At 38.8% G+C, this 15,905-nt stretch overlaps 4 protein-coding genes across 10 annotated transcripts in view; 1 reads left to right on the forward strand and 3 right to left on the reverse strand.

Annotated features, from left to right (window-relative positions):
• The window catches only part of stai (stathmin), an 8,737-nt gene extending 4,577 nt beyond the window's left edge, over positions 1-4,160 (reverse strand). For 2 of the 3 annotated variants that reach the window (XM_011300832.1, XM_011300830.1), the window contains exon 1: positions 358-570. In XM_011300832.1, the coding sequence (XP_011299134.1) occupies positions 358-433 (76 nt within the window). In that variant the 5' untranslated portion in view covers positions 434-570. Of the gene's footprint in view, positions 1-357; positions 571-3,230; positions 3,281-4,015 lie in introns of those variants that run through there. The other variant, XM_011300831.1, reaches the window with a different exon arrangement.
• Positions 4,161-4,176: 16 nt separating this feature from the next.
• l(3)77CDf (phosphatidylserine synthase 1 homolog l(3)77CDf) lies at positions 4,177-7,522 on the forward strand. 3 transcript variants are annotated; one of them, XM_011300840.1, is made up of 6 exons: positions 4,177-4,264; positions 5,345-5,847; positions 5,937-6,258; positions 6,517-6,739; positions 7,069-7,132; positions 7,399-7,520. In XM_011300840.1, the coding sequence occupies exons 1-6, from the start codon at positions 4,251-4,253 to the stop codon at positions 7,461-7,463; spliced, it is 1,191 nt and encodes a 396-aa protein (XP_011299142.1). In that variant the 5' UTR covers positions 4,177-4,250; the 3' UTR covers positions 7,464-7,520. The 3 variants fall into 3 exon arrangements, with proteins under 3 accessions (XP_011299142.1, XP_011299140.1, XP_011299141.1); XM_011300838.1 differs by lacking the exon at positions 4,177-4,264 and having other exon boundaries at positions 4,668-5,847; XM_011300839.1 differs by lacking the exons at positions 4,177-4,264; positions 7,069-7,132 and having other exon boundaries at positions 4,668-5,847; positions 7,399-7,522.
• A 107-nt stretch (positions 7,523-7,629) lies between these two features.
• Positions 7,630-12,001, reverse strand: LOC105264163 (endothelin-converting enzyme-like 1). 2 transcript variants are annotated; one of them, XM_011300836.1, is made up of 14 exons: positions 11,835-12,001; positions 11,714-11,750; positions 10,737-11,643; positions 10,530-10,625; positions 10,181-10,449; positions 10,027-10,110; positions 9,851-9,943; positions 9,566-9,751; positions 9,369-9,503; positions 9,060-9,316; positions 8,764-8,954; positions 8,409-8,575; positions 8,184-8,330; positions 7,630-7,857 (listed from the first exon to the last, which is right to left on the reverse strand). In XM_011300836.1, the coding sequence occupies exons 1-14, from the start codon at positions 11,915-11,917 to the stop codon at positions 7,651-7,653; spliced, it is 2,859 nt and encodes a 952-aa protein (XP_011299138.1). In that variant the 5' UTR covers positions 11,918-12,001; the 3' UTR covers positions 7,630-7,650. The 2 variants fall into 2 exon arrangements, with proteins under 2 accessions (XP_011299138.1, XP_011299137.1); XM_011300835.1 differs by having other exon boundaries at positions 11,714-12,001.
• An 89-nt stretch (positions 12,002-12,090) lies between these two features.
• LOC105264162 (zinc finger protein 341-like) lies at positions 12,091-15,208 on the reverse strand. 2 transcript variants are annotated; one of them, XM_011300834.1, is made up of 6 exons: positions 14,944-15,208; positions 14,753-14,827; positions 13,994-14,686; positions 13,023-13,885; positions 12,706-12,912; positions 12,093-12,621 (listed from the first exon to the last, which is right to left on the reverse strand). In XM_011300834.1, exons 1-6 carry the CDS (start codon positions 14,972-14,974, stop codon positions 12,376-12,378), a joined length of 2,115 nt encoding a protein of 704 aa, XP_011299136.1. In that variant the 5' UTR covers positions 14,975-15,208; the 3' UTR covers positions 12,093-12,375. The 2 variants fall into 2 exon arrangements, with proteins under 2 accessions (XP_011299135.1, XP_011299136.1); XM_011300833.1 differs by having other exon boundaries at positions 12,091-12,621; positions 13,994-14,827.
• Between the last annotated feature and the right edge of the window lie 697 nt (positions 15,209-15,905).

Genomic DNA, 15,905 nt, shown 5'->3' on the forward strand with positions numbered 1-15,905 from the left:
CCTGAACGTACGTGTATCGATCAGGGGGTGAGTTGCCGGGTACTGCGGGTAAAAATATGGTCGCGTGTAAACGGCCCTGGGATTTACCCCAAGGACAGAATTTTCGTGCAAAATGTCCCTTAAAAGTACCACCAAATTTCCCGCTGGTCGTAATCCAATTAATCCCCGATTTTTCTCATCTTAAAAAAAAAAAAACTATCGAAGAACTCGACATGACGGGTCATGATTGATCTCTGAATTTTCCCTCAGCTCCGCGACTCAGTGACTAATTACCCCCCATTAAATCAACGAGCAACTAATAAACCGTGAAATGAAGCCGGGTGATGATAATAAATTTCCACCCCATTTATAACTCACCTACGACACTCAGGGGTGGTTTGCAGCTGTGACAGAAGCACTGCAACACGGATTCACGGACGAGATCGATCAACATTTTCCTCGATACCAAGTAATCAAATAAAAGAAATTAGTCTCAAAGGAATGGGATTTTTAATTTTTTTAATTTGTGGGAAACTTTCCGGTAGTATATCGGGATGAGCTTTAAAAAAACTGATGTTCCTGGGGCGGTGGCTAGAGGGTGACTGATCCAACGGTTGCGCCACGACGCCGGGCGTCGCTCAATATCCACCCCCTCGTCACCCTCGTTACACCACTACCAAACCTACCCCTAGTTCTATACCGGAATTTTTTACCGGTTCTCACGTGTGCAGCCTCTTCCCCGAATCCAGAGATAATTTCTCTCAGAATTTTCAAAATTACAAAATTTCCAGTCGATAAACAATTCTATCGAAAAATCAATGAATGATTTAAATTGATCGACTGTCCACTGATTTATGAAGAAAATAATTTCTGAATGGAGTGACAGGTCAGAAAATTTTGCGAAAAGTTCTGGGAAAATATTTGGATTGTCGAGCCGCAGGTGTAGCTTTTCCCCTCTGGACAAGAAAGCACCGGATGAATAATTAACGCGGGATAAAATGTCGACACAACACCTCCGACTAATCCTGGGCCTTCATTGGCCTCTGGGATTACTCCTTATCCCCTGTGCTATCTTGGGGGGAATTATTTCCGGAGAAATCGCTACCTAGAATTACACTAGGGAGAAAAGGTTTGAGAGGGGATTGAAGGGCTTCGACTCACTGACTGTCATATTGATCTCATCTGGATATTCAATCGAATCTCGTGGATGAATTATTCTCGGGATTTATTTCTGAAAGAAATCGATGAAGTATCTCGACGTGAGGATTTCCTCTGGATAAATTCCTGGAAGTTAGAATGGAATACGAAAGTTATATTAATAAAATATCCGTAAAGGGTACAATGGTCATGACAAAAGTGACAAGAGTGACAAAAGTGACAGCGGATAACTCGAGCAGTGAATTTTCTTTTCCATTAAAATATGTGAAACTCGATGGTTAAAAGTGGAATGACAATTCCTTTTTCTCCATGCAGAAGGAATCTTGTCCCGTGAATAAATAGAAATTCAACGGTTTCACCCCATTAACCAACAGCTTTATTCCGCTCTCATCAATTCCACTCACCCGATGGTTTATTTATAATAGAAAATGTGAATAATTCAAGATTGACTCCTTTGGGAGAATGAACTAGTTCCCCGAGGTTTCCAACGCCCTGACATTCTTTATTATCATAACTCGCCATCAATTAATCATGGGGATTCATCGGGATTTCTCTCGAGGGAAACCTTCGTCTCAACTCGACACTGATACTCATTCTTACGAATATGGTTTGACGAGAATCAAGTTACCCCACGCACTGTGGACCTCGGTTAGTCAAGTCGTGAGCATAAATTTAAGTCAAATTCTGAATGATAAATTCAACAAGACTTCACCAAAAACTCACAATTTCATATGAACCACCCCAAAAGCTAATTTGACAAATAAATAAATTATTACCAACAATCAATTTACTTTAATACAATTAATTAATCAATCCCAACATTGATTCATTCTATTAGAATTCAATTTTTATAAGATCAAGAATTTTTGTAAATATTCTCCAAATTTTGGGCTTCGGGTTTTCGATGGAATTGTGATAATTACTTCTGGTATCTCTCGAGTGGAATATTCACTTTTTCGTGAGCAAATCGAAACTCAATTCTCTGAAAGTACTTTTAGCTGAGGAAGTGCCCTAGTTGGTGGTGCCTAATTACGGGGCACTCGGTGCGGGGTAAATTAATCGAAAGGTATCTCTCGGAATCGATCGATGGAGAATTGCCGAAAAAAATATATATATTCTCGGTGAGAACCACTGAGTTTGGCGACTGCAGTGGAGAGGACCCTGCAGTTGCCACCTCAAAGTTCACTATCTGGTTTATATGTGCGGAATACTTGGACCTCGAGGACAGAGAGGGCTATGACCCCTGATCCTTTTTACGTTGTCGTTCAGTGCATAAAACAGCATGACATTTTTTTTCTCTCTGTCAGAGAAACGGGGGAGGAAATCGAATTGCAAGAAACAGCAATCCTTCTTCTATCAACTCTAAACGAGAATCTATTCCAGACTATATTCTCCAGTCACTCCAGGTCGACTAGTTTTCGGGGAATATCTCCGAATTTAGGAATACCACCAAAATTTTTGTTATTACCTTTTTTCTAGAGCTAATTGAAAGCCAGAGAAAAGGTTATTACAGAAATTTTGATATCTCCTTTGGATTCAAGGGAAATCAAGGGTTTACTGTGAGATTTTATTACTTTTTGCAATTTTTTATGCGTAATGCGGTTTTTTTTTATGAATTATTCGTAATAATTAGGGAAAAAGAGTGGTAATTCGGGCGGAAGTCTGTTGGGCTGATGTAAAAATGATTGTCCAATGAAATCTCCCAATTTCGAACCCCCAATTTGTTCTCCAACCACCGGATGCAGGGGAGAGTCGAAAGACAAGGCACATGGTCCCTAATAACAATAACCGAAGAGGGAAATTTGTTTTAGTCAATGAACCTTAATACTTCCGTCACTCCACGAATTTAAAAGACTATATTTCGTTAAGGATCCCTGAGCATGACACACCTTTCCATTGTGTCGAGTCCGATCCATCGATTTTATAATTTTTCTGATGAATTTACTCTGCACTTCACTTTTTAAAAATCCCCGAAATCCATTAACTAATTGAAAAAATAATCTCCTGCACCCAAGATTAAAAAAATGTATCAATGAATTAATTCTCGCATTGAACACCTGAAATGCAATTAGTGCAGTAATTAAAATACTCACATTCATTCATGACAGGCGTCTCAGCAGTGGTTGTCATCTTTACCCCTTGTCTGTAAAACCCACGTCAAACGCAAACATTAAAAAAAGAAAAAGAATTGCCTACCAGAAAACAAAGGCAGACGACAGCCGTTCGATTACGAACGGAGAATCGATGGAAACAAAGGGGAGCAAATAAAAATCAACAATCGAATCGATGAGTTAGACCTCGAAGTCATTGACTCATCGATATCCCTCAAGGCCCAAGGGAAAACAACAAATCGAAATGATAAAAAAAATACTTCTTTCATTCAAAAATAGTCTTTATCCTCTCTCTTTCCTTTCTGGGAATGGGAATTTACTGTCAGAAGGGGCCAGGTGCACTCGCCTCTTTGTTAGAACGAACGAGTGGGCCCTGATATGAGAATAATCAATTATATTTCATGTCTCAGATATTTTCTAAATGATTACAATCTGTCGATATCTACATCAAAAATAATTCCGAAGCATCATTAAAAATTTATCAATTTCATTTGTTTGCGAAAATCAGTATTAATAATTTACAGAAAAATATACAAATAAACCCTGAATTTTTCTGTCATTCGTTAATTTTAATAGCGAATATAATTTTAATAACAACATTTGAAAACTCAAGAATCTGTCAAGACGATTTGAATTCAATGGACTGATAGGATATTTTATTTTTGAAATTAATTCGGTGCAGATGAATATAATATTTAGAATGTCAACAGGGAGAAACTATTTGCGTAGGTTTATTATAAAATTATAAAATAATTTTTTCAACATACCTGAATTAGTAGAGACTGAGGTATTAGAGGTGGACTGGAATTTCTCCTGGTGGTTGTATTTTTGATTGAATTATTCGACAGAAAATGTTGGGAGCTGTCTGGACCTCCGGTGGTGTTTGCTGACGGCTTTTATTCTGGCGTCGGTATCCAAGTGAGAAGATGAACACAAGGAACTGACTAGAGGCCTGGGTTTTCACATCTGGGGGAGCGGGAAGACACAGGATTGGCTGACACAATGAGAATTCACAGGTGATTGGAGCATTTTGAATATCGAAACGTTTTCACACACACGCCGCCAGTTTCTCCGTGTCGCGTCCTGTTCGTAGAATTTTTTTTTATCTCATTCCCAGAATTCTATGCTCTCGAAATCCTCTTCAATCAATTTTTATAATTCAATTTTCAAAATTTCCATCCCCCAAAAATGCGGACCATTCTCCATTATTCCGCGTATTTTCAAAATTCTGGGAATCCCCTAAAATTTCAGAATATCCAATTTTTTTTCTGAAAATTAAATGAGAGCAGAATATTTGCTAATTTTTTTAGTTACAATTATTCTTTCTCTCGATACCAAGTGGTAACTCCTTTTTTGTAATTTTATTATCAGAAAGAGAGAATTGTAAGAGGTATCTCCATCCTTTTCTCGATCATCTGATTCACTAGTCCCTGATTGGTCGATTCAAAGTCGAGAACTTCCGCCTAACCCCAAAAATCCCACAAAATCTAGTCTTGTGTAACAAAAATGAGGAAAACCATAACAGATTAATTCGCGATTACGATAAACCGAGGAGAAGCCATAAATTTTAATTTCAATGTTTCAAAACTGTTAACGACACACAACCCGAGGGACATAGCCAAAAATTTTATTGAATCGAAACCCCAAATCCATCCCCGGATTGCTAATTAAATTAAAGGGGCTGAGAACGCAGCCCAGAAGACTCTCAAAGTCCCCTTGACCTTTTCCTGAGTGAAAGACGTGGAAAATTCATCAGAAAATCCACCCCCAGTCCCCCAGGAGGTGTGAGGTGAGGTTAAATAAAAAATCGAGTGAAATATCAAGAGAATATCGAAGATTGACCTCGAAATGGCGATCAACAATGAACCCACGGGTTCATTACGACAGAGAAGAATGAAAAAGGATGACAATGATGAAAAAAGTGTGAGCAACATTGAAAAGAGTGAGGGACACCAATTGCGCACTGAAACAGACAGTTTTCCTAATATAAATGAGAGACCAGTTGATGACATCTCGATTGAATTTTTCTACACACCTCACACAATCACTCTCCTCCTAATTTCCATCGGTGCTGTTATTTATTTTGCATTTGTCAGAGACATCACCAACGAGAATGACAACATATGGGCAGGAATTCACTGCGTTATATTCTTCTTCCTGATAATATCGGTGTTGACATTTCCAAATGGCCCGTTTACACGTCCCCATCCAGCAGTCTGGAGGATAGTATTTGGTTGCAGTGTCCTCTACCTCATGATGCTACTCTTCATGCTCTTCCAGAGCTACGAAACAGTGAGAAAAATTCTCGTTTGGGTCGATCCGAAGCTGTCGACTTTTCGCATTGATATGGATAAAGAGTATGGGGTCAACTGTTCTGATATTAATGTGGAGAAGATCTGGAATCACTTGGATATTTTTGCTGTGGCTCATTTCCTTGGGTGGACGTTTAAAGCTGTACTTATCAGACATTTGGGATTATTATGGGCTACTAGCATCATGTGGGAACTCACAGAAATGGCCTTCGCACATTTACTGCCGAATTTTGTCGAGTGCTGGTGGGATGCTGTGATATTGGACGTTCTTGTCTGCAATGCTCTTGGTAATTTTTATTTTAATTGAATTGAATTAATTAATTGTTGGGAGTAAATATCCAATGAGAATATTTTTAATCGGTATTCATTTTCACAGGTATTTGGGTGGGTTTGAAGATCTGCTCGATTCTCGAGATGCGTGAGTACAAGTGGGTCAGTATAAGGGACATCGAGAGTACAACTGGCAAGTTAAAACGTGCTGTACTACAATTCACACCGGCAAGCTGGACATCTACCAGATGGCTCGATCCAACATGCACGTATATGCGTTTTGTTGCATTGTGCCAACTAGTTATTTTCTGGCAGGTCTCTGAGTTGAACACGTTTTTTCTTAAACACGTTTATGAATTTCCACCGTCGCATCCCTTTGTCATCTCGAGATTATTCCTCGTTGGGGTCATCGTAGCGCCTTCAGTCAGGTAATTCAACTGTCGATCTAATTAATTCGTTAATTAATATTTTTTTTATTCCAAAATTGATTCAACAAAAATTCATTTCACATTCCTTTCCTTCATTATTAATTTATTTTCATTTCTAGAGCGAAAATGAATGGAATTTATGTTGCTTTAGGTGGAAATCAATTGAAATATTTTATTCAGCTCTTGTGGAGTAGATTGAAAATCAGTGGTGGGTAATTACTTCATGTTCTTAGCCTGAATCGGTTGGTGTTTTTGCAGACAATATTATATGTACGTCACAGACCCTACATGCAGTCGAGTTGGTACCCAGTGTTGGGTCTATGGTGCAATAATGGTCACTGAGGCGCTACTCTGCATAAGACATGGTGCTGAGCTCTTTGAGAGGACTCAGGCTGTCAACATCATCGTCTGGTTGCTCTGTCAGTCATTAATATCAGTCCTGTGTGTCTACGGTTGCGTTCTCTGGCATAAATACTTCGAGGTATCCTTTAACCAGGCTGAGTTCAATTAAATTATCAATAACTGGTCATGAAACATGAACTCAACGGTTTATTCCATAGGATAATATTTTATTTCATTCAAGTTTGAGTTGAATTAATTTTTGGTTGAGTTTTGTTTGATGTCGGGTTTTTTTTTCGATTGAATCGAGTGGTGAAGGACGGAAACTAGATGAATTATGAGTCCTTTTTTTGTGAATGAGTCATCGACGTTTAACACTTCCCACTGGATCAGTTTTCTTTGGATTATTTTCATTTTTTGGAACTAACATTTTTTTTGTGTGCTCTGTGCATGCCAATATTTCACTTACAGACGGAAAAGCTTAACCCGCCGACCCAACAGGACAAGTGTCGAGTCGAAACAGCTGCGTGTGATGGTATGTTTCAGTAATAACAGGAAATTCATTGTTGATAGCGTGAATTTTTATTGACGCTTTGCTGATTACACTTGGTGATAGGAAGCCTTCAAAGAGGTTTAGGAATTTAATTTTCTTACCTGTTTGACAGTTTTTTATCTGATACAGAAGGAAAAATCATTAAATTCAAGATGAATTTTTCCTTAAATTCGTAATATTTGGTTTGCTTTATCATTATTCGAAAGAGTCGACACTTCCTTTAACAAACGAGATTTTTAAAATTCCAGGGCAATTGGATATCGCTGAAGACAGCTCTGTGGAGGCTTCTAGCTCAGGAAAAAAGGGAGTGTAATCGCATTTCACTATCAAACTCATCGGAACATTCTAGTCGTGCCATCTGATCATTGATAGCTCCAAAGGTGGTGAATATCCTGATGAAATTGCCATAGGACAAAAGAGAGAATAAAACGCTGTGAAATTAGGAATAGTTTGTCAGGTTGAAGGTCTTCAGGTGCGAGTCATAAATATTACAATGGAGATTAAGCTGCAGGGATGGGATCCTCGATGTAGGGAAAAGCTCCACAGGAAAAATCTGGAGATAGTTTAGAACCCTCTGGACACTCGAAGGCTCTTCCAATTCTCCTGTCGCTTATTCCAGCTGCATAAACTCGCAGTCTACTCGGTAATTCGGGATTCTCATGCAATGAGATGGACGAAGCAGTGAGTGGTGCCTTTGTACAGTGTGTCTGTAAATTAATTTATAGAAATTCAAAGATTATGACAGAAGAGAAATGTTCAATTGAAAGCTTGCATGATTGTTTCTCACTGTTTCACCTCGAGTCTATATTTTCCCAACAAATTTCTCCCATTCAAAGTTTCAGAGAATTTTAAAAGTCTATACGACTCATTTTAATAGTTAATTTTCCCACTGGTCTATGCAAGTTCGCCATTGAACAAATGCAAATGCAATTCTGCACAATTTTTATAGATTTTTAAGAGAAATAAAAATTGTGCAGAATGTGACAATTGTTGCATTACGAAAATTAGCTGTAGGGAAATATTCGAGAGTTACCTGAGCGTATGCGATGTAGAAAAGCTGGTCGTTATTGAAGTCTAGCCAGGGGGTTGATTTTTGCGCAGCTAGTCTGTGGAAAGTGTCGTGAGCTAGTCTCACACCTGCAGCATCAGAGAGTCTCTCGTTTAATGTGTGTGGAGGGATCTGTTTTAAAAAGAAATATCAGTAGGGAATGATTGAATCTGACTTAATCATTAATAGAAACTGTAAATGAAGAGATACCATTAATTTAACGAGCTGATTAGTCGCAGGGATTACAATTTCAGTTGAATATTTAAAGATCTCGTCTCTCTGACATTTAATATAGTTTTCATAATTACTACGTGTGAAATCATCGTGTTTGAGGGAAGGGAAGGGAGAGCCACGACTTTTATCCCAGTACTGAATACCTAAACCAAATGAATCGAATCATCAATTATTTAATCTGTTACACATACGCTCAATGATTTATACATACATTTTCGTATGTATCATTTCGATTTTCATGATTTTTATTGTTTCGAGACAACTTTTACGTTTTTAACGTACTTAGGCTATCTCTAGCGATAATAGTCATTAGCTTTTAATGATACTTTACCAATGACGTCGAAATAACTTGCAATCTCGTGCGCCAGGAGATTGCCGACACTCGCCAGTGTCATGTAATCGTATTTCTCATTGGTCTTTGTGAATCGTAATGATTCCACAGCACCTAGAGGGACGAGAATTAAATTGCGGGAGTGGAGAGACCGTGGAAGTGGTTGAAAAGCTTTTGCTAAGTGTGTCCAGCTGTAAATTATCATTTTTATTCATTATCTCACAGTTGATTAGTTTATTTCAAATTATCGAATTATCTCAGTTTATTTCTCAATTCAAAAAAAAATTATCACTCACTAGTATTTCAGAATTTGCGGATTACCAGGGGTTTTATTTAAATCACTTATATTTTCTGGTCGCTTTGTGAAGAAGTACTGTATGAAGTTAGGGTAAACTTCATTTTCCTTTTGCTCAAAGTAAGAAGCCTCGGGCATGGAAATTTGAATATCATTTAATTTTTTTATCAAAGCATCTCGACCCTCTGGCGAGGCCCAGTATATAGTCTCCAATTTTGACGTGAGAGTTTGCTTCAGTTGTTTAAAAATGTCTGCAACCTATTCCGTCAATGAAATAATCAATTCAATATTCACTTAGCGTTTACTTTACCTTCGACTTGATAGTATTCAATTCGTCATATGTGAAAGATGACATGTAGAGATAGGACGCATCTTCTGATAGCCACCAGTTGGCGGTGATTTTCAAACACTTGCTCTCCAAATCTCTCGGCAAAACCGGTTGCAACTTTGAAAATAGAAATTTATGATGAATAATGCTTTTAATTAGCTCTGGATTAAACGATCTACCTCGTTGTAGATATTACCAGCGTTGAAAGCAATTATAAATTTAAGGAGATGCGATGGGTGACGTTGATTGTGGTCGTCGATTCTCCTCAATGCGCGAAATAAATTATCTTTAAAGTAAATTTGTAGCTTTGTGTCGTTGTTGGCACGTACTCCAGTCAAGTCCAACAATAATTCCCCCCAAGATATCTATTCAAATGGCAAGGAATAGCTTGTAGGTGAAAATTGTGATAAGACTTTTTTGTTTTCTATTTTTTAATGACAAGAAAAATCAGAGTTAAGACTCACTAATGTAGATTGTTTCTGGAGATCGCTGAGTGCTATTAACGTGTAATTTTTCGATCTGTACGCTTCCCGAATTTCACTCTCTGATGGAAAATCCTATAAAAAATAATGACTATTTAGAAAGAATGTTGAATGATGTTTTTAGTGCGAAAAAATTTTGTGATAATTTTTGTTGTTACTGATAAGAGCGTTCTGAAGAAGTCGAGGGGAAATTCTGTACCGAATATTTCAGTTATCGCATCTAACAGCTCGTTTGTATTATTCTGTACAAAGAAAGGAGATTAAAATTGAAATTAACTCGAAATTAATAGTTAATTAATAAAATATACTGACTTTGCAGGATTTGTATTCTTCGTACATCTCATCGAGATCAAGAGAGACTCTTCTGATATTTTTAGGATCACAGGAATCATTTCTGAAGATTTGGAGGGCAATACTCGGCAGTGATGCTCCTATTCTAGGGATCAACTCCTGGGGGTTTGATTCATCGATGGCTGTAGTGATATCGAAGAGGAATTGAAAGACCTTCAAAGTCCTGGTTACAGACAAATTGTTAGAAATAGCATTCTGTGAGAGTTGTCTTATCGAGTCCAGCATAATTCCTATTTGCAAAAGGATAATAAATCACCTAATCGCCGCGAATTGCTAATAACCGTAAGGTAATTATGATTAATTAATTTACCTCTCAAGGTCGTATTCTTCCCATAACCCACGCAACTCTGATAATAGTTATAGAATCTAGAACTTCTCCCTTCAGTTATCTCCCTCAGCATCTGTTCTAAGAAGAGAATTAAAAAAACGAAAAAAATAATCATCGACATGAGAGATAATTCAAGTTCGGCTAGCGAATAGTAAAATCCACCAGGTGAATACGTTACGGATAATTTACTTTTGATAACTGAGAGTGCTCTCTCCTCTGGAGTTATAATTATCATTTCAGGGTCAGCTTCGAGGCCTCCACAAGCGAATTCATAGAAATCCTCGCAAGGATTTGCCGAGTGGTTCATCCAGGCCATCATTTTGCTGAATTGCTGTCTGCATTTTCCAGTGCAAGTTGTGGAATTACCCAGTGGTTTCGAGTCTTCAGGAGGAGGAGTCACATCTCTATTGTATTCAGGAGTGGAAGTAGTGGATCCTGTGGAGGTCTCCGCTTCCTTCACCGTTATTGTTTCCTCTGTAGATGTTTTCATGTTGAGATCATCCAGCCAGTTGTCGTTGGAGGGATCCTCGGTCGTTGACGAATCATTACCGAAATACTTCGCCACTATTAATCTCTTCAATGAGGTGAAATCTCTAGTGGCTCGAGTCGTCGATGGATCTGCAGAGCTGGAGGTCGTGTCTGCACCTGAAGAACTCTGTGAAGAATCTGAGAAAGATTCAGAGGCTTCCGTAGATGAATAAAACTCTTCACTAATTGTCGTTCCTCCTGGAGTAATCGATTGTTCATCATAATATTCTGTAGTCGACTCGAATTCCGCCGAAGGTACAACTGCAGGAGATGTAGAAGACTCTGTGGGAGATGTTGAAGTCTCTAGGGGCTGATACGTGTCTTCAATCGTTGGAGACATGAAAATATCACCAGGAGTTCCTGGATCGATAGTTCTGCTGGTGTAATTATTATTTTTTGTTTCAGGATTAATAGTGGAGCTCGATACTGCCGTTTCTGTTGTGAATCCTCGATATCTTCCGGATCGATCTGAGGATTCTCCAATTCCTGAAGATGTCGATGAAATAAATTCGATATCCGCTCTCGTTGTAATTGCTGCTGGGTTCTGAGATCCTTGATATCGTTCATTCTAATTGCGATGAATTAAAAATATTTAGGGCAGCTATTTAATATTTATATTAATTATTGAGGACACTCACTGGACTCTGGACGTTATCACTCTTTTCCTTGGAAGATCTATCAAAAGGCCATGAAATAGCGATTATGAGAAGAACCACTACAGCAAATGTAAGTAATAAAATAGTCCATTTCGTGTAGTACCGATCCCTGAATTTCTTTCGATTTCTCCCCTCCGGGGGCGAATTCTCCTCGCAATGAGAGACTTGATACGTTCCAGAAGGCATTTTCAAACTGAATTTCACAAAAGTGCGTTTAGGTAAATTGCAGACGGAATCCCTGGGAATTCGGAAATCCCAGGCGGATGTGGTTTTTTGATAACAACTTCCTTTGTACAACGATTAAAGGGGAAATAAAAATAATCTAAATGAATTCAATGCGAATGGATTGAAACGAAAAATACAGGATAGACTCTTAGAGAAATATTTATAAGTTACGTTCACGTATATAATACAAATATCACAGATATGTAAGCTACAAAATCATTAATACCTATGTCCATCTAAAAAAAAAAACTGGTAAAATGCATTGGGCACAAAAAATGCGTCGTCAATGATACTTAAAACACCGATATAATTCTCTCATTGCACGTGCTATGGCAATTGTGGACTACGATTCTAAAAACGAGTGATCAAATACTATTTTAAAAATATATCAAAAAGTTTTGACGGAGGAAAATATTCACTCATGAGAATTCATTCAAAAGCTTATTATCCTTTTGTTTTGATTGATCTGCGGTGATATTTTTCTCAGTCCATTCGACATTTGATTGTATTGATTGGAAATCGATGTTGGATCTGATGTGCTCGGGGGAGGCTGATTCAATGAGAGAGTCCATTGATCCGATTTCCCTCGTGATTGAGAAATCACTTGGGGCTCTCGCACTGAACTCTTCCTCGGTGTCACTGAGCCTCGAAGGTTCTGGCGATAACTGAAAAAATTTAATTTACCATAAAATTAATATATCGGCCTCTCGTCTCCAATTTTTCCTCTCTTTTATAATTATTTATCTTACAATTCTCTTATCCAACTCGTCAGCCTTCATTTTCTCCTTATCAATAATCCCAGGATTTGTTTTCTGGGGTAATTGTCTCTTTGGCGTTGGCTTCCGCGGTTTGAAAGTACCGGATGCCTTTTTAGGTAATTGCGAGCTCGTGTGCTTTTTGCTCTCTCCATTCTGATCGCAATTGTGAGTCACCAGTTGGTCCTTACTCTTGAATATCTGCGCAAATAAAAAATTCAATTAATTCATTGAATTCTCAAAATTTTCCCAACGGAATGAAATGAATAATTGAGAGATACAATGTTTTTTAAGTAATTAAAAAATCTTACATGAGAGCAGCTGTCACACTTGAGACTGTGTTTACTAATTTCATAATGCTTGAGAGCCTGAGCTCTGGAGAAATTTCTGTTGCAGTGTCCACAGCTGAACCTCTTGATATTGCTGTGAGTGAGTAGATGCCTCTTGAGTTTATCAGGTCTGGAGAATTCGCTCATGCAGCCGAGGTAGCCCCTGAAGGGGCACTTGAGCCTCTTGGTGAGGTCGTGGATGAGCATGTGCCTGCCAAGACGATCCTTCCTCTTGAATCTAGCTGGACACTGGCTACAGATATAAGGCGTTTCCTCGCTGTGAATTAATTTATGATTCGCCAGGTACTGTTCGGTCTTAAAAGCCTTGCCACAGTCCTCGCAGGCGAATCTCGCTGATGATACGTGAGTCTTCAGGTGCCTCCTGAGAAATCTCTCGATTAAAAAACTCTTGCCGCAGTGAGGACAGGCGTAATCGTGAGTTGTCGTCTCCGTGTGATGCTGCAGTGCCTCTAAATTCGAGAACGAACTCTTGCAGACGGTGCAGCAGTAATACTTCTCTGTTGTTTTTTGCTTCTGGACGGAGTGAACGTACTGATGGAGACCGAGATCACTCAGGGTATTGAATACCTGACCGCACACGTGACATCTGTACTCGGAGCGTTTGTGGCTGCGTGTGTGCTCCAGGAAGTCGTCGAGCTCGGCGAACATCATGCTGCATGAGCTCTGGACGCACTTGTACACCTTTAGGGTCATGTGGGAGACAATCAGGTGGGCCTTCAGGGCTTTGTACGAGTCGAATATCTCTTTGCAAAATTGACAGTGATACGTTCGGTCTATGTTTCCATCTGGAGGGGCTTCTGGAGGAAGTGAGTGAATTGCTGTGCCTGTAATTAAAATGATTGATATTTAACATTATTTTTTTAAGTAACAAAACGAGACAATTGAAAAATTTTTTCATTGCAGATTTTTTATTGAGGAAAGGATGAATTTACCGGGCCAGACTTTGTGCGATGACATGTGCTTCTTGACATTGGACTTCTGTGCAAAAGCTCTACCACAAACAACACACTGATAAGGCTTCTCTCCAGTGTGCGAACGTTCGTGCTGCTGCCAGTAGAATTTTTTTGCAAACTGTTTACTGCAGTAATTGCATTTGTACTTGAAGTTTTGAGGTGAAGTGGCTTGACTCTCATTATCCTCTGGTGTTTCATTTTGATCGAGTTGGTCCAGTGGCTCTGGGGCAGTCTCAGACTCCATTTGATTGATATTACTGAGGGAAGTGGCATCAGTCAGCATTTGTTCGTCCTTGAGGAGATTATCAGTTGCACTCTGGTGGAAGGTCTCAAGGTTTTCCGTTGACAGAATAATGGGAACACCGAAACCAGTGTCTGAGGTGAGATATGCACCCTCTTGGTCCATGCTGAAGAGCATATCCGTTTCCTCGAGAATTATTGGCTCTGTCAGCTGGTCAGTTTGGATGAAACTCTCCTCAGGATTGTACTGGGACTGTTGGCAGTCTTCTGGAGACGTTTCGACACTGTTCGGCACCAGATACTGGGAGAGATCGACTGTCTCCTCAGGGGGCTTCAGGTGCTCTCGTTTGTGGAGGAGAAACAGGTGAAGAGACGTGAACTGACACTTGCACTTGCCACACTGGAAGATGTCATCGTCATCTTGCTCGATTGCTGGAGAAATTTCGTTTGAATTTCGATTCAATTCGCTCTGTATAAAATACTGGGGAGTCTTTGTACCTGAATTTTCAACTTCGGTGATGAGAGTCTGGGATTCCAGCAGGGACTGCACTGCTGAACTGTCCAGGGACACCCCTAGGAAACCGATAATTACCATAATTACTTGGAATTCACTCAGATAATTGGAATATTTAAGAAGTCATCGAGGACTTCCGAATCTAACCCTAGCAACGTCAAACTCTCGTTCTCACCTGTCAACGCATCGAACAGAGATTGAGCCATTGTTGGCACCTCACAGCATCCAGATTGTTAAAAAAAATGATCGAGATATTGTTTCACGAGTTGTGGAGTTCCTGTGGCAGTTTTATTCTACGATTAAACCACATAACGATTGTTAGTGACAGTGTTTTACGCGATTTATTGTCTCCATCTCATTCTAATGGAGGGACAGAAGACCTCAAAGAGGATTGACTGCAGTAGAGGCTCACTTCTGGGGGTTTGAGTGACCCCACCGGCATTGCAGTACTGCACCCCAAGAGAGGGAGGGCGCCACACGCAATGCTGGGGTGTCCATCAAGTCCACGGGGTGTATTTTATTTTCTGCGGCAGGAATGCTTTTTGTTTTTTATTTATTATTGTATTTATTTATTGAATTTTATTGTTATTGTATTTATATTGTATGTATTTTTTATTTGTAACTGCAATTTAACCGACTGTAGAACGAGCGGAAGGAGGAAACCACATCTTGTGACATTTTAAATGAAAAAAATTATTCAATATATTAAAGATATACCACTAATGAAATTATAATTTTATAAAAAGCGCGTTGTCTAGTTGGCAGCGTGCTTGCCTGCCATGCGGGCGGCTAGGGTTCGATCCTAGCACCATTCATTTTTTTTTTTCAAATTAATTCCTATTTTTTTCTTTTGTAAATGTCTAATCAATAGAAATATTGTTTAAAAACTAAATATTTTAACATTGAGGACATATCTAGTGAAATTGAAAAATTCTACATTTTTGGAAACGATTTTTTTGCAAAATATATACTACTAATAAAATTATATTATTGTAATAGCGCGTTGTCCTAGCGGTAACGTGCTTGCTTACCACGCTGAAGGCTAGGGTTCGATCCTAGCACCATTCATTTTTTTTTTTTAATAATTCCTATTTTTTGAAAATAAAATAAAAATTTCAGCGAAAAATTTAGAATTTT

This window comes from Fopius arisanus, unplaced genomic scaffold (genome assembly GCF_000806365.1).
Source record: "Fopius arisanus strain USDA-PBARC FA_bdor unplaced genomic scaffold, ASM80636v1 scaffold00019, whole genome shotgun sequence".
NCBI lineage: Eukaryota > Metazoa > Arthropoda > Insecta > Hymenoptera > Braconidae > Fopius > Fopius arisanus.

What these genes read in the sequence shown, in the direction of transcription:
- LOC105264163 (XM_011300835.1), bottom strand. Translation starts at nt 11,917, where the DNA reads ATGCCTTCTGGAACGTATCAAGTCTCTCATTGCGAGGAGAATTCGCCC. An exon ending in GAAGAATACGACCTTGAGAG is followed by an intron (nt 10,450 to 10,529) that starts GTAAATTAATTA and finishes TTTTGCAAATAG; the next exon opens with GAATTATGCTGGACTCGATA. An exon ending in AAGTTATTTCGACGTCATTG is followed by an intron (nt 8,576 to 8,763) that starts GTAAAGTATCAT and finishes CATTTGGTTTAG; the next exon opens with GTATTCAGTACTGGGATAAA.
- LOC105264162 (XM_011300833.1), bottom strand. Translation starts at nt 14,974, where the DNA reads ATGGCTCAATCTCTGTTCGATGCGTTGACAG. An exon ending in ATCGCACAAAGTCTGGCCCG is followed by an intron (nt 13,886 to 13,993) that starts GTAAATTCATCC and finishes TTTTAATTACAG; the next exon opens with GCACAGCAATTCACTCACTT. An exon ending in ACGAGTTGGATAAGAGAATT is followed by an intron (nt 12,622 to 12,705) that starts GTAAGATAAATA and finishes AAATTTTTTCAG; the next exon opens with TTATCGCCAGAACCTTCGAG.